At 40.1% G+C, this 20,297-nt stretch overlaps 1 protein-coding gene across 1 annotated transcript in view; it reads left to right on the plus strand.

Moving 5' to 3' along the window:
- Window positions 1–20,297, plus strand: part of PCSK9 (proprotein convertase subtilisin/kexin type 9) — a 38,096-nt gene that overhangs the window by 8,363 nt on the left and 9,436 nt on the right. The window contains exons 2-8 of the mRNA XM_070745932.1: window positions 810–1,001; window positions 7,325–7,448; window positions 8,495–8,628; window positions 9,428–9,569; window positions 13,355–13,551; window positions 16,794–16,977; window positions 19,651–19,821. Of these exons, the coding sequence (XP_070602033.1) occupies window positions 810–1,001; window positions 7,325–7,448; window positions 8,495–8,628; window positions 9,428–9,569; window positions 13,355–13,551; window positions 16,794–16,977; window positions 19,651–19,821 (1,144 nt within the window). The remainder of the gene's footprint in view (window positions 1–809; window positions 1,002–7,324; window positions 7,449–8,494; window positions 8,629–9,427; window positions 9,570–13,354; window positions 13,552–16,793; window positions 16,978–19,650; window positions 19,822–20,297) is intronic.

The raw sequence follows: 20,297 nt of genomic DNA on the forward strand, positions 1-20,297 counted from the left end.
AAACATTATTTCGTCTTACAAACTTTTCGCCTTCACTTTGTAAGACGAGGTATCACTGTACTTGTTTCTTCTCCCATCAGCAATGCAATACAGTGTTGTTTGATTCCTTCCCCTTGAGTTCCTTCCCCAAGGTTTGCTACAGCCCTATTTTCATAATCAAAACCAATTGAAAGAGTATATAATTAGACAGAAGGGATGTTAAACCAGGATGGCAGTTGATGAATGTGTTATTTGAATGCAATTAGAAATTGATGCATTCCTTAAGCGAATTAGCAGAGAAGTGAATATACAATATCCAGGGCATAATTAGGGATAGTGTGGGATTTGAAATACTTATCTTGATTCAGCTACAGTTTTATGGATATGAAATCCCAGATTTCTTCTTTACTTTTCATGTGCTGCCTTTATCTCATGTATGGGGCCTTACTTGTTTGTGTGGCCTGGTTTCTGGCATGCCACAGAATAGTGCTGGTCCACAGATCGGGGGTTGTGACCCCTGCTCTGGAATGATTTCTGGCTATTTCATTCATTCAGGAGTCAAACTGATCTGGACCATATAATTTAGCAGCAGTAATTTTGCTCACAGATAGAGCGGGTAAACGGTCATTTTTCTTTATAAATTTCTAGTTGCAACTGGCACAACTGAAGTGTATTTCAAGTTCCATAATGCTTCCCGTAAAATGACCAACCAAGGGTAAAATGCAGTGAATCAACCCCACTTGATTTCTGCATTTTACCAACAGAGATTTTTGTTTCACCCAAGCTTGATTTGCCTTCTGACCTGTTCTCTTCTTCTTATCTAAAACCAGGAGCCATGGCGCTTATCTGGACATTATATTGTGGTGCTCAAGGAAGAAACCCTTAAACCTCAAGTCCTACAAACTGCCAAGCGCTTGCAAGCCAGAGCAGCCAAGCATGGCTACATGACCAAAATCCTGCATATCTTTGAGGAGCTAATCCACGGCTTTGTTGTCAAGATGAGCAGCGATGTCCTGCATATGGTAAGTTCAGTTCTAACTTGATTGTTCACATGCTAATTTGCCAGTTAAACATCAGAGTCCGTACATAAAAATATGAGTGGTGTACATTCATGTAATCCTCACTTAATAACATAATCATTTGAAGTTATGACACTAAAAAAAGTTATTTATACCCAGATTTGAAGTTCTAAAGGAAATCCACTCCCTGCAGTCATGTGATTGCATTTTGGGTGTTGAGCAACCCAAAACAACGCTTACGGTTATTTGCAATATGATTTATGATTTTGTTTGCCGAAAGCTGATGTTGTACTGCTCCTCTTCCCCACGCACATATGGTAAGAGTTTTATAGCAGAGGTGTCAAAAGGCAGAGTGGTTCCTGAAGAGTAGGTCTACTCAGGAGTAAGGCTTAGGGTTAATTGGCCACTTTCATAGCCTTTTTAAGCGAGGAAAAGGACCGACCAATTTTCAGGAAACAACTTCATTCATTCCCCTTGTGTCTTTTGACTTCAAAACTCCCGTTCGGCTCGTATTTGGAAGACGTCCAGTTTCCTGCAAATTGCTCCTGGGCGTTCTGCCATCAATACTAAGAAATTGATGTGTTGTTCTCAGACAACCTCTTCGTTGGACATTTGACTCTTATTGTTTGGACTATTGCGGGCTGTTAAGGAAGACTGCTTTATTATTTCATTGACTTTACGAATGACTAAAACAGATAATTAGTAGTTCGTGAATATTAAAGCAAGGTTTGTTTGGATACTGTTTGTGCTGTGTTCCTTGGTCCGGCAGCTGGGTCAGAACACACATGAACTGCAGGAAAGCAGGCCAGGAGTCACAGGCCAGGAGACAAGGCACATGAGCACATGAGACAAGAACTGGACATCTTGCTCCAGCAACACTCAACTCCTCAGGACAGGGTTAAGTAGGCAATGCTCGTGCAGCCTTTTCATGAAAGGCGAGGTTGCCTCCTCATGACTATGTTGATGCCTGTCTTCTCTCTGTTCCATGTATCCCTGGACCAGGAGGAGCTGTGGATTGCACCGCCTCCTTATTGCTAAGAGATGGCAACTGCTTCCAGTCCTTATGTGGAGCTAACTTGCTCACCTCCCTCAGCCTCAGCCTGTTTCTCGTCCAATGGACCCAGCTTCGGCTGCTCCTTCAGGCTAGCATTCTCTGAACCCCAATCCTGACCGATACTCAGCCCTACACTTTCCTCTGCAGACTCTGGCATAAATCTCCCTGTTTGCTTAGAGACTTTGACCTGCCACACTTATACCATATTCTATGGGGATGTATTCTTGCTGTGGGAAATCGGGAGGGGCTATTGCATGAGAAGTAGAGAGATAGCCATAACAAATTCCTTTTAGATTCTCAAGGTCATCCTTTGTCCAGCACCTGCCCGGAAGTGGATGGGAGTAGACAAACCCGTTGCCAGAAGTTGATAGGCTTATGGACTGGATGGAGAAACCCAGAGAGCTCAGATTCAGGTTCTTTACAGATGCACCAGCATGGCTCTGTTAATAAATTGGAACTTTAAGGGAAGTCTTGCCTTGGACTCTGATTTGATCTTAGATGCTATATGGAACCCTGACACTCCCATTGCGGACAATGGATTTGCTTAGCGATAGTGGTGCTGATTTTTAGGACTGTCATAAACAGTGTCATAAAATTCAGGTCAGCCATGTTCAGACATGAGTTGAGGACTACCTATATACAGTGGACAGGGCTTTGATCAAACTATCACAGCAGCAATCTTGACCCTGCAGCCATCCTGCTGTCAACTAGTATTTTTCACACCATAAGACACACCTACGCTTAGAGGACAAAAAGAAGACAAAAAAGTTTCAGGTGGATCCTTAAATGACACCTATCTGTGCCAGCTCTGCCTACTGACTCTTGAAATAGAAGAGGTGGACAATGACAAAGGCAGAAGAGGCAGGGTTCAGCCCTGTAAAACGATCCCGCACCCCTGCCGCTATTCACCAAAGGTATATAGACATTTCCACCCACTTTTGGGAAGAGGAGAAGTGCGTATTATGGAGCGAAAAATACGGTATGACTTCCCAGGTATTACAACTGTCTCACTAGCAATTGAGTCTATAAACCACAAACCTGGCAATATTGTGATTTATCATATTTACTGGGACTGTTTGCTATTAATTAAATATATATTACCTCTGTTATTTAATAAAAATAATAATATTCTACATGGGAGGAATATCTTTCTGTTAGTTCCTGATTACTGTACATGCGTTGTTTTACCAGATTCCAAATCAGAATTTGTTCATCATTTGGAGAGATCTAGAGCAAATCTTCATTACAAAGAATTAATTTTACTATATTTACACAAGACTATCATCTCTCTCTTTGTCTTTCTCTCTCATTATCCATCCATCCATCCATCCATCCATCCATCTATCTATCTCTTCTATCATCTATCATCTCTTTCTGTGTGTTTTCTGATGATTGCTGGCTTCAAATAATGTTGAATACATGTGGGAAGCATCACACTAAGGAAGCATGTCATAAAACAGAGATTATTTATATTTAATCCATCCTCATCAATGAAAAAAAAATCCCTCTGCTAATCTTAACTAAAGATTCTCTTTAAGTGACTTTGAGTAATTATACAAACAAGCCCACATTATTTTCTTGGCAATAATAATTATCTTCTTCCCAATTGTGGTTTCTCTTAGTAGTCTCTCATTCAAGTACTCACCATAGGTTAGTAAAGGTTGTCTAGGTGTTGCCACTTGCCATGGAAGATAACCTCTGAATTATTTTTATTTTCAGAAGTGACAAAACTCAGCAAAAAAACTAACATATTGCAGTTAATGGATATAGCATTCCAGCCAATTTAAAACCTTAATTGGAAGTGAGTTGTTTTTTTAGCAAATCGCTTAAGCTGTGATAATGCAGTAATGCATGCTTACTTTGCCTTAAGAACCAGAGTAAACTCTGAGTTGGGAATGTTGACATATTAATGTTAGAATTGTCAAAAACTGCCGTGAGATTATTCTTATCTACTATCACACAACATGGTATATGTAAACACATACTTTACACAGACAATTCACTGAGACCATTAGCTACAAATTTGCATCTCACCATTTTGAATGATACAGTGTTGTATCTTTGTTTCTTTATATTAGTAATTGATTTGATTATTTCCTTTGAATGTCTCGAAAGGGTTTTTTTTAAATAGAAAAACATTGTAAAGTAGATATTTTTCAGGTTGTGCACTTGTATGCTTTGGGAAATTGTTTTGTTTAATGATAATGCCTCTCATTTTCTGAATATTCACAGGCCCATAACCGATAAAGGAAAGATGTCAATAGTTACCATATCTTTTAAAATATTTTTTCTTTTTGAAGGGCAATTAGCATATGGTAAGGGTAAAGGAATTTTTAAAAGATAAATAAGGATGTATGACAATTGAAAATAATAACTTTGACCTAAATGTAATAAAATTTAATACATAAGTGGAAGCAAATAGATGAGAGATAAGAGCAAATAGTATTGTAAGTTTGTATAATGATATTGAAAAAGTTTATATGAAAGTTTTCCAGGTGATAAAAGTAAATGAGGCAGCATATTGTTGGATGATAAATACGGAATATAAATGTAAATTCATTGTATTGTATTCAAGATTGAAAGTATATGATATCACACTGTTTAAAAGTGAAGAAAAATAAAAAACTTTTACACCCCCCCCCCAAAAAAAAATAGTTACCATATCTTTGTGCCTTCAGCCATGTTTGCAAAAGTGGTAGTGTATGTGTATTTAAAGGTTAGGGACAGATTATCTGCATAGTTGACCTCTGTTTGGTTGTGGCAAATCTTGCTGGATTACCCTATCACGAGGCTATATTCAGATTTATTGAGAGGGCTTGTTTTTAGGAGTGACTTGCTTGTCAAATGATAGACATAGTTCCACTCAGGCCACATAATTCCTGCCAGCATCCATATCCTGTGTAGCTACTTTGCAATCTCGGTTGCCAATCTATCCTGTTCCCATTTATTCCCACAGAAATGTGTAAGGGAGACATTTTACAAGACTGTTTGCTCTTTGGTTTGCAGCTTGAAAATCAGGGAGCTTTTTAAGCCATTGTTGATTCTGCGCAAACATTTCAAAAGTTTCAGATAGTGGTGCAAGACCCAAGAGCAGGTTGAGGAGGGGTGCTTGGTTAATGCTTACCTGATGTTAAATAGGTGCCAGGTTGCTTTGTACACAAATGTGATCAGAAGACTTGTGCAACAGCACAGTGGCCTGGAGTAGATGCATACATGTACCACCTTTGAGAATGGCCTTCCCAAATCTGGTCTGATTGGCTGGGAATTTTGAGAATTGAAACTCAGCCCACTCAGAGGCACCTTCTTGGGGAAAACTTTTTAAGTGAAATAAATGATTCATTGGGGTAGGCAATCTTTTGCTGAGATTTTCTATTTTTGGATGGGAAGTCTCTGCAAGGTAACTTTCTCCATGTGGAGGCAATGGAATAGAGCCAAACTTCAACTTTCTGGATTACCACTCCCATCATTTGAAGCAGATGCTTTTGTTAGATTTTTAAGACCTTCAATGTATTTAAAGCATTTAATTCAATGTGGAAAAGATGGGAAATCGGTTTCCGGTCACAATTCAAAGTGTTGGTTATGACCTATAAAGCCCTTCATGGCTTCGGACCAGAATATCTCCGGGACCGTCTTCTGCCGCACGAATCCCAGCGACCAGTTAGGTCCCACAGAGTTGGCCTTCTCCGGGTCCCGTCGACTAAACAATGTCGTTTGGCGGGACCCAGGGGAAGAGCCTTCTCTGTGGCGGCCCCGACCCTCTGGAACCAACTCTCCCCAGATATCAGAGTTGCCCCCACCCTCCTTGCCTTTCGTAAGCTCATTAAAACCCACCTCTGTTGTCAGGCATGGGGGAACTGAGATATTCCCTTCCCCCTAGGTCTATACATGGTATGTCTGTATGTATGATTGGTTTCTTAAATTGGGGTTTTTTACATTACTTTTAATATTAGATTTGTTCATATTGTTTTTTTACTGTTGTTAGCCACCCCGAGTCTACGGAGAGGGGCGGCATACAAATCAAATCAAATCAAATCAAATCAAATCAAATCAAATCAAATAAATAAATAAATAAATAAATAAATAAATAAATAAATAAATAAATAAATAAATAAATAAATAAATAAAAAAACAGATGTTGGGAGTTAAGATTATGCAGAAAGGGAAAGCGAAAGGCCATTGGAGGTGTGTGGCCAATAATTTTAAACCGATCAATCTATAAAATAATAATTAAGTGACCCTCAGAATGTTGTGGATCCTTTGGGGGAAATGATCTGTAAAACCAAATGAACACCTGGACAATTCCCATTAAAAACAATTTGACTACAAAAATGTACTTCAAAATTAATATGTTTCTATGATACGAAAAATTTAGCATTGTTTGTTGTTATTCCCAGGAATTGCTAGGAATATTTTACTAGGAATATCTAACTATCCATTTTACTCAATGTAGCATTCTACCCTCAATCCTTAGATTTTGTTTGTTTGTTTCTGCATTCTAAAGACAGAACATTGAAAATATTCTTTTCTTACAGGTGCACTATACTTGTGGTCAGATATGTCTGCATGTCGTCTCTGTTTCTCTCTCTCTCTCTCTCTCTCTCTGTGTGTGTGTGTGTGTGTAAGGTATATGGCCCTCCATGGGGGTGGGGAGGCATATAATCCACATTGTGAACCTCGATTATAGAGTATAGAACATAAAGCATATTGATAGGAATATATCAGGGTTGGGTAATTATGCCTACTTTATTACTTGTGTACTACAACTTCCAGAAATCCTCACCCAGCATGGATTAGGTGAATGAAAGCTGAATTATCAGACTCATCCTTTACATTATTGTGTGGTTCTTGTAATGCCAAATATCTTTACATACTTGGGTATTTTTTTATATATATTTATGTTTGGGTATGTATATGTTGTTTGCTTTTTTAAATATGATAGGGTTTTATGTGCTTTTTAATATGAGACTTGTTTTCGCTGGAATATTGTTTTTATTATTGTTGTGAGCCGCCCCGAGTCTTCGGAGAGGGGCGGCATACAAATCTAATAAATTGAAAAATTGAAATTGGTTGAAAGATGTATTGCAAAATGTGTAGCAGAATTATCTACCATTTACTGGTACTGTATTCGTGAGACAAGCTGTTTTATAGTGTGGTAGAATAGAAAGTATAAGATGCTTCTTTCGCATGATTTATATCATTTTTGCAAAAAAAAATTAAAGATGGTGGTCTTGTTGCCTGTGCTGCAATACTTTCCTCTGGTTCTTTTGTGCAGGCTTTGAAACTCCCACATGTGGATTACATAGAAGAGGACTCGTACGTCTTTGCTCAAAGCATTCCTTGGAATCTTGGCCGGATTGTCCCAGCGCAGCACACGCTGAATGAGTATAATCCCCCCAGTAAGCTACCCCTTTCATCTTTCCCATATTTTATTCAGATGCAGGCAGCGACCCTATGTCAACAGACATTTAACTCCAACAAGAATTGAAAGAATGGGATACAAATTCAGATTCTGCCATGGAACATGGGTCAAGTTGAGTTTATTCTTCATTACAGCATGGCAGTAATCCTCTTGTTTCTATCAGAGTCAATGGACAATAGGATGTCCGAGAGAGGAGACGGTTGTTTCTGTTCAGAGGCAGTTTCTGATGCGCTCCTAGTTATCATCGATGCATTGTAGTCTCTTCCAGGATATATATTTAAGAAACATTTTTAGAAAAAAGTAAACAAAAATCTTATTTGGAGTAAGAGTATTTCAGCCTAAGCAGAGTAGCATCTACATGAGACTGGAGAGTCTTCCAACTCTATTTTGGATATCTAAACTGCTTTTGGAAGTTGAGTTGGGTTGGGAATATATTATGAGAAGAAAGCAGGAAGACCCATCTGTTACTATCAGTATTGCCATAGTTTTTATTAGAAGTGCATTTTCCTTTCCTTCCCCCAACTCCTCAAAGACTCTGGGCAACTTACAACAAATAAAAAAAAGATTTTGATGTCAGTGGTAATCTTACACCAATTGCCAGTAGAAGTGTGTTGTAGATAGAGTCAAAATAATTCATGCTGTAGCCCTAGTCACAGCTTCTCATTCCCATCTTAAAAAACCCCCAAAACTTCAGAATCACAGTGTTGCAGTTACTATGTCCATATATTCACAACAGTTCACAGTTCACTTTCTAGATGAACTGTGATTTTTAACTCTGACTTAAGTCCAGATGTTTAAGTCTGATTTTTTGACACAGAATCACAACAGAATCCTTGCTACAGCACAAGAGAAATTAAAATTAAGACCACCCTTGCAATGTTGTAATATTTGGCTGAATAATTTGATTATGTAATTTGCAATAATCAGGATTGATCTTCCTGAATATTGATAAACAAATGCATTTAACTATTTCGATAAGTATTGTTGGACACATCCTTCTGGTATCATTGATTCTCTTTATAGATGCTGGCGAACTGGTTGAGGTTTACCTGCTAGATACTGGTGTCCAGAGCACCCATCGGGAAATAGAAGGCAAAATATTTGTGACTGAGTTTGAGAATGTCCCTGAAGAAGATGGCACTCGCTTTCACCGCCAGGTAGATACTTTTCTTTCTGATGGCAAGGGATTAAGGAAATGGTAATTTCAGTAGACCTGTGTCAGCCCCAAAACTAATAACAACGCATGGCAATACTTCCAAGCTGAGTTCTTTATTGCCTCACACCTTTAGACAAAACTGAGTGTCAGGCTGAGAACTCTAGTACCTTGTCTTGCTTCTACAGTATAGTCCAGTGATGGCGACCGTTTTTTCGTCAGGCCCTGATGAGTCTTGAAATCTTTTTCATGACTACCTATAATTAAAGCTGTGGTTTGCTTTTAATTTTTTGAGTTGTGCATTGCCTTGAGCGCTAATAAGATATTATTATCTTATGATCATTAAATGATCATTAAATGATCGAAACATTTAAATATGTTAAAGGGTTAAATAAGGTTCAGGAGGGAAGTGTTTTTAACAGGAAAGTGAACACAAGAACAAGGAGACACAATCTGAAGTTAGTTGGGGGAAAGATCAAAAGCAACATGATAAAATATTATTTTACTGAAAGAGTAGTAGATCCTTGGAACAAACTTCCAGCAGATGTGGTTGGTAAATCCACAGTAACTGAATTTAAACATGCCTGGGATAAACATATATCCATTGTAAGATAAAATACAGGAAATAGTATAAGGGCAGACTAGATGGACCATGAGATCTTTTTCTGCCGTCAGTCTTCTATGTTTCTATGTTTCTATTACTACTACTACTACTACTACTACTACTACTACTACTACTACTACTACATGATGTCTTTGGACTTGCAATAAGTACAAAATTTTGTTGTTATCCTCCATGGAAGGCCAGTAAGTGTGACAGCCATGGGACCCACATGGCAGGAGTGGTGAATGGAAGGGATGCTGGAGTTGCCAAAGGGGCCAATGTCCGCAGTCTGAGGGTGCTCAACTGCCAAGGAAAAGGCACCGTAAGCGGCACACTGATTGGTGAGTAGCAAGTGTGGCTTCAATCATTTTTAAAATTAAATTCATTTTCTCATTTTTATATGGCTTTGCAATTTGTCATAGGTTGTTATGAGCATTTCTCTCAATTTTATTTGCTATATATTTTTGGAAAGAATGTTGCATAAAACATATCTATACGTTTTTATTAATATCCATTTTGTCTGAATATTGGCTTCATATACAGTGGTACCTCATCATACGAACTTAATTGGTTCCAGGAGGAGGTTCGTAAGGTGAAAAGTTCGTAAGATGAAACAATGTTTCCCATAGGAATCAATGTAAAAGCAAATAATGCGTGCAAATCCTTCAGGAAAATCCCAAACTTTAGAAGGGAGGCGAACAGAGGGCAGGGAGGAGCAGCTAAAGGGGGCAAGTGGAAGAAGCAAGGCTAGGCTAAAGGGTGAGTGGGAAGGAAGAAAGGCAAGGGGGGCGCCCCTCCCTTTTCTTTCTTAAAAAGACACCCTTTCAGTTCCTTTGCAAGCATGCTGTTCTCTGCAAAATGTTTCCTACTCCAAGCTGCCCCTCCCTTTTCATTCTTCAAAAAAGGGGAAAAAAAGAAACCCCTTCATCCCAGCAGCAGCTGCTTGGGTTCGTAAGGTGAAAATAGTTCGGAAGAAGAGGCAAAAAAATCTTAAACACCGGGTTCGTATCTTGAAAAGTTCGTTAGAAGAGGCGTTTGTAAGATGAGGTACCACTGTAATGGTAAATGTCTCATCTCTTCCTCTCTCTCTCTCTCCCTCCTTCTCTCTATTTATCTCTATAAAATTAAGAAGAATCAGGTGTGATTCAAATTTAGGCTGACATTTCCTCACTCCACATCATAACTTGCTTGCTTGCTTGCTTGCTTACTTACATTCATTCATTCATTCATTCATTCATTCATTCATTCGACTTCTATGCTGCCCTTCTTGAAGCGATTTAGGGCGCAGCGTACAACATTGTAAATGCACACAATATATGTGAAGAAATCTACAAAAAAGACTTGTACAAAATTAATATAAATTCTAAAAAAACCCTTTATACAGTCATCCACATTCATCCAATTCAGTCATTCACATTGGCCAGGGACAATCTCATGGCTTATGGTCTCCATGCCCGCTGGCAGAAGTAGGTCTTCAGAGCTTTACGAAAGACCAGGAGGGAGGGGGTGGTCCGCATTTCCAGAGGGAGTTCATTCCAGAGGGCGGGGCTGCCAAAGTGAAGGTTCTTCTTCTAGGCCCTGCCAGATGACATTGTCTGGCTGATGGGACCTGGAGAAGGCCGACTCTGTGGGACCTAACTGGCCACTGGGATGTATGAGGCAGAAGATGGTCCGGTAGGTAGTCTGGTCCTAAGCCATGTAGGGCTTTATAGCTCTGACCTTTGCAAAGGGGGGGCATTGGTTATCCAAAGGGGGGCAGTGTTGCATTTCTTAAGAGGCTAAACTAAAAATCTTACAATTATTTTAAAACCTTGCTTGACTCAACAAAAGTATTAACGGCATTAACCCTTTCTAACTGAACATGATCCCTAGTGACCACATGGATAAATGCATTCAGTTTTTAAAGGGACACAATAGAGAAGTAGATTGCATTGCTTTCTTTTTGGTGGGGTTTTCCAAATACTCTCAAAGTGTTTATAATGTTTGCAAGAAACATATATAATCGTTCACATAATTTATTTATTTATTTATTAGATTTGTATGCCGCCCCGAGTCTACGGAGAGGGGCAGCATACAAATCTAATTAATTAATTAATTAATTAATTAATTAATTATGTGAACGATTATGTATGTTTATTGCAAACATTATAAACACTTTGAGAGTACAGTGATACCTCATCTTACAAACGCCTTGTCATATGAACTTTTCGAGATACAAACCCGGGGTTTAAGATTTTTTTGCCTCTTCTTACAAACTATTTTCACCTTACAAACCCACCGCCGCCACTGGGATGCCCCGCCTCCGGACTTCCGTTGCGAGCGAAGCAACCGTTTTTGTGCTGCTGGGAATCCCCTGAGGCTCCCCTCTATGGGAAACCCCACCTCTGCACTTCCGTATTTTTGTGATGCTGCAGGGAAATTCCAGCAGGGGAATCCCAGCAGCGCAAAAACAGGTGCTTCGCTGGCAACGGAAGTCCGGAGGTGGGGTTTCCCATGGAGAGGAGCCTCAGGGGAATCCCAGCTGTGCAAAAATTGGTGCCTCGGCTGGCAAAAGGGGTGAATTTTGGGCTTGCACGCATTACAGTGATCCCCCGGTTATTGCGTCCCCGACCATTGCGAACAGGGTAATTTGCGATTTTTCAACCCGGAAGTCAAAACACCATCTGCGCATGTGTGCCCTTTTTTTCTATGGGCACGCATGCGTAGATGGGGCCCGGCAGATCAGCTGCTGGGTGGCTTCCCTGGGTCTTCCCCCTCTTGCTGGCGGGAGGGCGAGCAGCGGGCATCAGCAAGGAGTTTCCCCACCGCCCACGCAAACTCCTCGCTGCCGCCCGCCCTTCGCCCGCCCACGCCGTTCATTCTCGCCACTTTCGAGCTGAGTCCTGAAGCGAATTCGCTCCGGGACTCAGCTCGAAAGCAGCGACAGCCAGCGCGGAGAAGCCGTTCGCTGGCGCTGGCTGTCGGCGCTTTTGAGCTGAGTCCCGGAGCGAATTCGCTCCGGGACTCAGCTCGAAAGCGCCGACAGCCAGCGCGGAGAAGCCGTTCGCTGGCGCTGGCTGTCGGCGCTTTGGAGCTGAGTCCCGGAGCGAATTCGCTCCGGGACTCAGCTCAAAAGCGCCGACAGCCAGCGCGGCGCGGCTGTTTTAAAATGTCGCCGCCGGTATGGGGGGCTTGCCAGCACCCCCCGGACCCCCAACCCGGGTTTGGGGGGCTGCTAGGAAGCCCCCCATGCCGGCGGTGATATTTTAAAACAGCCGCGCCGCCCCCAATCTTCGGCTCCTCGCTAGCGCTGCGGGAGTAAAAACACCATCTGCACATGCGCAGATGGTGTTTTTACTTCCGCAGCGCTACTTCGCGAAAACCCGCTCGTTGCGGGGGGTCCTGGAACGGAACCCTCGCAACGAGCGGGGGATCACTGTAATCGCTTTTCCATTGATTCTGGTGGAAAACATTGTTTCGTCTTACAAACTTTTCACCTTAAGAACCTCGTCCCGGAACCAATTAAGTTTGTAAGACAAGGTATCACTGTATTTGGAAAACCCCACCAAAAAGAAAGCAATGCAATCTACTTCTCTATTGTGTCCCTTTAAAAACTGAATGCATTTATCCATGTGGTCACTAAGGATCATGTTCAGTTAGAAAGGGTTAATGCCTTTAATACTTTTGTTCAGTCAAGCAAGGTTTTAAAATAATTGTAAGATTTTGAGTTTATCAAAATTCTTTGCTTGACATTGTGGTTAAAGGTAAGAGAAGCAAAAAGGGGAAAGTACTTTAGGCTGATGTTAGAATTATTAAATTCTGAACATAATTGAGTCCAACATTTAACTGTGCTTATTCTTTATCTTTTCACAAATGCATGCATATATCTGGTTAGGGTTTAAGATGCAAAGAGTTCAATGTATTTTTTACTAATTTAAAAGGTGGTAAAATGAATTAATTTTCAGTTTTACACCATTTCTTTGAGGGCTTTCTGTTTTTAACCTGCATCGCATTCCTAAAAAGCCCCACTTTTTTAAAAAAAGAGTCAGAACATTCTTCCTGTTTGTGTCTTTAAAATGTGGAGCTTGCACTGTGTAAAAGAAATGCAATGGCTCTAATCCTTTGCCCTTTATCCTTTCCCGTATAGGGCTAGAATACATTGCAAAGACTCTGGCTGTCCAGCCTTACAGTCCCCTAATTGTTTTGCTCCCCTTGGCTGGCGCCTATAGCCGCATCTTGAATGCCGCTTGTCGTCAGATGGTGCAGATGGGAGTAGTCATGATAGCTGCAGCAGGTAACTACAGAGACGATGCTTGTCTATACTCCCCAGCATCAGAACCAGAGGTAAGTAGACAACAAGGTCTTCATTTCAGCTCCAAACCCATGGAAAAATGGTCCAGAAATGGTTTATAATCCCTCTAACACAGGGGTGAGCAACTATGACAACTTTACAACTGTAGACTTACAACTGTAGACTTAAACTTGAAGTCCAGAGGTTATAAAGTTGCCATAGTTCAGGGTGTCCAGCAAACCTGGAAAACAGGGAAATCAGGGAATTATCAGGGAAATCGGCGGTTCGGGAAATATCAGGGCATTCATGAAACAAACCGGAATAAATCAGGGAAAAAACCAAACTGTATTAAAATGTTTAAAAGTCAGGGAAAAATCATGTAAAAAACCCCCCACGGATTGTGCTGCGTGGCAGAGTCAAGCAAAAATTAGCATAACTGAGGCAACGATTTGTTTCCTCAGCTACCGATATTTCTCCACGGCTTAGCCGTTTGGTATGAGCCATTTGGTATGATCATCTACGACCGCGCCTTAACTAGATCGCAAGTTACAGGGAAATGTCAGGAAGTATCAGGGACTTTCAGAATGCTTTCTCCCTGGACACCCTGATAGTTGTTCACCTTTGCTCTAATACAACTCCAGTTCAGCTCATCAAGACACGCCAGTTACCTCACTGCTTTAAATGCTTTAAATTATCTCAGGGACCGCCTTCTGCCACACGAATCCCTGTGACCAGTTAGATCCCACAGAGTGGAGTGCCAGGTTGTCACCAAGATACTGGTTTATCCAAGGTTTTCCACATAGCACTTTCTCCAGCTGTCTAAATACCCTGATGGCATGATTTTGTTGTGGATTTGGTGGCGGTACATGCAATTATGTTAAATAGACACACAATAAAGAACAGAGCTAGCCTATTTGGTCCCTCGGTCTCTTTTGAACTTTCTTTTAATGTGGTATGGTAGAGTTTTATTGACTGTTCCTCCAATGTGCCATAAACCGGAGATGTCAAGCTCAATTTCATTGAGGGCCATATCAGAGTTGTGTTTGACCCCAGGGGGCTGGGGTGGGTGTGGCCAGGATGGGCGTGGCCAACTTGACATCACTCATGTTGGGGGTGCCTGTGGTTGTCCGAGCACTGCCTGCGAAAACAGGCTCCTGAGCTCCATTTTCTTTTTCTTTTTTTTAAATTTTTAAAAAAGTTTTTATTTACAAGTATACAAAACATAAAAGACAATAATAGCAGTTGATAATAAGTTCCAGGTACATTACAATATGTCTGAATATTAAAAAATATAACAATCAATAAACATATAGACTTACCAAGAAAGGATAGAGAGAGTAGAGAAAAGAAAAAGGGGAAAGAAAGAGAGGCGAAGCAAAGAGAGGAGAAAAAAAGAAAGAAAAAGAAGGGTGGGCGAGTGTACAGTGGAGCTGTGTTAAGAGTATGAACTAGTTTTAAATTTATTAGCTCATTACCTTAGATCAAGATTTGTAGTATAGATAGGTAGAAGCAGGCGTTGAATAAATCACAGTATAGAGATTTTGGAACTTGAAGTTAAATTTCGTAATTATATATATAGTATCTCTTACAACTATTGGAGAAAAAAGGGAAAGTTTTATACCAGATTTGTATCTGATCTAATATATACAGATCATTCCATTGTTTAAGCAGATTGTTCTCTTTTTTTTAACCACCTGTAGAAGGGATCCCAACAGTTGTTAAATGAAGACTCGGTTTCATTTCTAACTGCCATGGTTAGTTTGGTCATTTTCAACCACAACGGCCTCTTGCAGGTCTCTGCCAGTGAAAACGGAGCTCGGGGGGGCTGCGTGCATCTAGTATGATTTTTTTTTAGGGGAGGAGTTTTAATTTCATGATATCAACACATGGAAAGTGTCTCCTGATAGTAGTGAGATAGAAGGTCAGATAGGCTGAATCTAAGCCAATTTAGTTGGTTCTCTTTTTATTTTACAGTCCTCTCAGGAGTCATCGAAAGAGAAATGCTTAATTATCTAGGAAGTACTGTATTTTAGAAAAACCAGATTTTGAGAGGAAAGAGAAAAACATGAAATAATAATTGCACATTTATGGTATTTCCGTGTGACATTTTTCTGTGTCACAAAACACCTCTGATCAGCTCAGTCAAAAAAATCATTTACCTTGGAAAATTTGGAGGAAAGGTCTCTCTCAGGAGGGAAACAGGGACTAAAGAATCATTTGCAAAGGATTTTAATTTTTTTAAAAAATTTATTGCATTGAATATAGAGTTAGGCTAAAGGGCCAGCAAATCTCCCTCTAAATATAAAGTGGGGACAGTGCTCTATGTTGGAGTTAGAGGGAGAGGACAAAGAAATAGTTTTTGCGAACCTTTCTTCCTTCAGCATTTTTTGAACAAAATGCTCTAAAAGACTTTGAGAAGCTACTGGAGCAGAACTGGTGAAGAACATACTCTCATTTGCTTTCCTCAAAAATACTTCTCTGCTGGATCCAGACACAGAATGGGAGAAATCTGTTTGTTCATTGATCCACCTCTGACTTTGAAATTCTGTTTCTCCTGTATGCTCTGCCAGTGAAAACTTTTGTGTTAGGAAAAACTTCAGAAGAGAAGGATTTAGGGGTAGTGATTTCTGACAGTCTCAAAATGGGTGAGCAGTGTGGTCGGGCGGTAGGAAAAGCAAGTAGGATGCTTGGCTATAACAAGCAGGAAGAGGAAGATTGTGATCCCCTTATATAGAGCGCTGGTGAGACCACATTTGGAATACTGTGTTCAGTTCTGGAGACCTCACCTACAAAAAGATATTGACAAAATTGAGCGGGTCCAAAGACGGGCTACAAGAATGGTGGAAGGTCTTAAGCATAAAACGTATCAGGAAAGACTTAATGAGCTCAATCTGTAAAGTCTGGAGGACAGAAGGAAAAGGGGGGACATGATCGAAACATTTAAATATGTTAAAGGGTTAAATAAGGTTCAGGAGGGAAGTGTTTTCAATAGGAAAGTGAACACAAGAACAAGGGGACACAATCTGAAGTTAGTTGGGGGAATGATCAAAGGCAACATGAGAAAATATTATTTTACTGAAAGAGTAGTAGATCCTTGGAACAAACTTCCAGCAGACGTGGTTGGTAAATCCACAGTAACTGAATTTAAACATGCCTGGGATAAACATATATCCATTGTAAGATAAAATATAGGAAATAGTATAAGGGCAGACTAGATGGACCATGAGGTCTTTTTCTGCCGTCAGTCTTCTATGTTTCTATGCTCAGGACTGACAAATATGCCCTCTTACCATAGGTTATTACAGTTGGAGCAACCAATGCCGAAGACCAACCTGCAGCGATGGGGACTTTGGGAACCAACTTTGGACGTTGCATAGATGTGTTTGCTCCTGGAGATGATATCATTAGTGCCTCTAGTGACTGCAGCACCTGCTTCACATCGCAGAGTGGGACGTCCCAAGCAGCTGCCCATGTCGCAGGTAATATTGTAGGGCAGAAATAGGAAGAGTCCAGCAAGTTGCTTAGTTCGTGTTTATTATAATGAGTTTTTTTCAAGATGAACTATTAACAATGCATATCCTGTTAAGTGACTTAGAGGCAAGCATCACAAGATTTTCAATAATAAAAAAAGGCTTTAATTTTTTTCCCATTCCAAATATATTCTCAGATTGGTAAAATTCAAATCTATAGAACAGTGCATGGTGGTAATGAATTGATATTAATGGGAAAAATGGGGAGAATGTATTTATTTGCATGTGAAATTAGAGAAGGAAAAATTGAAGTATTAAGGGGCCTAAAGACACTATTTTTTTATATTTAAAATGAGCAAAGGATGACACAGTGGTTTGTATCAGGTTAGTTACCTCCAGGGACTACAAAAACAAAGTAACTACACTGCTCAAAAAAATAAAGGGGACACTTAAACAACACAATATAACTCCAAGTAAATCAAACTGTCCACTTAGGAAGCAACACTGATTGACAATCAATTCCACATGCTGTTGTGCACATTCAACTTTGTACAGAACAAAGTATTCAATGAGAATATTTCATTCATTCAGATCTAGGATGTGTTATTTGAGTGTTCCCTTTATTTATTTATTTTTAACAGTATAGTATTCCTACCTTTGCAATGCCCACTAGTGGTACAAATTAAACTTGTACAATTTGGACATTTTCATTGTATCTATGTTTTATGCAACCAGTGGATTGCTTAAAGAAGTGGTAGACTTTTGACTGCATTTCTCCTTGTCTTGTTCTAAAAGAGGCAGCTAAATAATTTTGTATGTATTCCATTATCAAGATAAGGAAGTTTAGTTCTTTTTAGATTCCATTGGTTTCCCGAAGAAATGTTTGAGCTGACTAATGAGAAACTGAACTGATATTTAGGATTTAGAGTAACTTTTAATTGAGTATGGAACAGGGACTTTTTGTTGATGGATAGGCCCCTTTCTCTTTCTCTCCATATAAATCTAATATCATATTCACTTTTCCAATCACATTCAGAAACAGGAAAGAAAATTATTTGACTAAAAGTTCCCAATGTTTTAAATCAAATGGGCATGATAAAACTTTTATTTTTCCATCCATTTGCTTTAATCATGAAGCTGAAATGCAGGGGTGAAATGGGACAAAACTATAAAAACCAAAGACATTCACGTATGTAACCTTTTAAGCCATTAAGATTGGTATAACTTTGAAGTACAGTGATACCTTGTCTTACAAACTTAATGGGTTCCGGGATGAGGTTCTTAAGGTGAAAAGTTTGTAAGATGAAACAATGTTTCCCATATGAATCAACGGAAAAACGATTAATGCATGCAAGCCCAAAATTCACCCCTTTTGCCAGCCAAAATGCCCATTTTTGCACTGCTGGGATTCCCCTGAGGCTCCCCTCCATGGAAAACCTCACCTCCAGACTTCTGTGTTTTTGCGATGCTGCAGGGGAATCCCAGCAGGGGAATCCCAGCATCGCAAAAACGAGCGCTTCACTGGCAACGGAAGTCTGGAGGTGGGGTTTCCCAGCGAAGGGAGCATCAGTGAAATCGCAGCATCGCAAAAACACGAAACCCTACCTCCGGACTTCTGTGTTTTTGCGATGCTGTGATTTCACTGAGGCTCCCCTCACTGGGAAACCCCACCTCCGTTGCCAGTGAAGCACCCGTTTTTGCGCTGTTGGGATTCCCTTGCTGGGATTCCCTTGCTGGGATTCCCCTGCAGCATCACAAAAACACAGAAGTCTGGAGGCAGGGCATCCCAGCGGCGGTGGTGAAAATAGTTTGTAAGAAGAGGCAAAAAAATCTTAAACCCCGGGTTTGTATCTTGAAAAGTTTGTATGACGAGGCGTTTGTAAGACGAGGTATCACTGTACTTGGATTTGTTACTGGGGCATTAATTCAGATTAGAATTTGAAGAACATAGTTGGTTCATGCTTATATTATTCAATTGCACACACATACAGAAATCTTCCCCTTATTCAGGCAGGAAGATTTGAGGATAATTTTCTTGAAGGGAAAAGTCTATTTTCAGATTTTGCCAAGCAAATAATCAGATACCAATTGGACTTTCTGTAAAAAAAACCTATACAAGCATAAAGCATTGAGGTAATTATACAAATATAAAACGTAAAACTTTTCCAAAGCACCTGAAGGCAGAACAAGAAGCATTGGATGGAAATTAATTAAGGAGAGAAGCAACCTAGAATTAAAGATAAGAACAATTAATCAACGGAATAATTTGCCTCCAGTCATTGTGAAAGCTCTGACAATGGAAGTTTTAAAGAAGAGATTGGACAGTCATTTATGTTAAATGGTATAAGGTTTGGATATCAATGTGCCACCTCTGTTGGTTGAAGCAGGCAGGATTCCCTTGAGTACCATTTGTTGGGGGTCAGGGGAAAGGGAAGGTCTTGCCTTCTCCTTCTGCTCAAGATCCCCATGGACAATTGGTGGGCCACTGTGACACAGAATGCTGGACTCGATGGGCTTTGGCCTGATTCAGCATGGCTCTTCTTATGTTCTTATGTTTCCTGCCTGACCCCCTGGTCCAAAGTCCCTTCCAGCTCTACTATTCTATTCTGTTAAATACATAACCCAATCCATCTTCACATGTGTTTTTGGAGGGATAAATACAGGGCTTGTTTGTTGTCCTAGGTATTGCAGCCATGATCTTGAATGCCAATCCTGCCCTGTCCATCTCGGAGTTGAGACAGAAACTGATCCACTTTTCTGTCAAAAACCTTATGAACGAGGCTTGGTTTCCAGAAGACCAGAGGCTGTTAACACCAAACAGAGTGGCTGGGCTTCCCTCCAATATGGTAGCAGGTGAGACTTTTCTAGTGATGGGTCGTTATTCTTATTCCACTAATCATATGTCATAGCACCTTCTTCGTGATTTTAAGTCTGCCAAAGAACTTGCATATGGCAAAGTTAATTTCTGTGTATGAAAAGGAGCCCAACAGTACTATTGCTTGTGATCCGTCTGTTGTAAATTGTTGTAAATTTAGATAATCCAAAATATTTCTGAGTCCTTATGATATTTCAACCTGCTACTCCAATAAATGATACCAGTGTTTAACTTGTTCTAAATTTTTGCAATCTACATTTGCAAATACGAGCATTTTTTCTCATTTCTTGTCTTCAAAGTTAAAGCAACACAGAATGATTACATCAATAAACTAAAAATGATTCTTTACAATGATGGTAATAGGATGTGCATTATGTTCAAATAGTTGATCAGTTTGAATTTTAAATACCATACTTTTGCCCTGTGACTCTCAGTGGTTATTTGTAATTTTAAG

Source organism: Erythrolamprus reginae, chromosome 3, assembly GCF_031021105.1.
Source record: "Erythrolamprus reginae isolate rEryReg1 chromosome 3, rEryReg1.hap1, whole genome shotgun sequence".
NCBI lineage: Eukaryota > Metazoa > Chordata > Lepidosauria > Squamata > Dipsadidae > Erythrolamprus > Erythrolamprus reginae.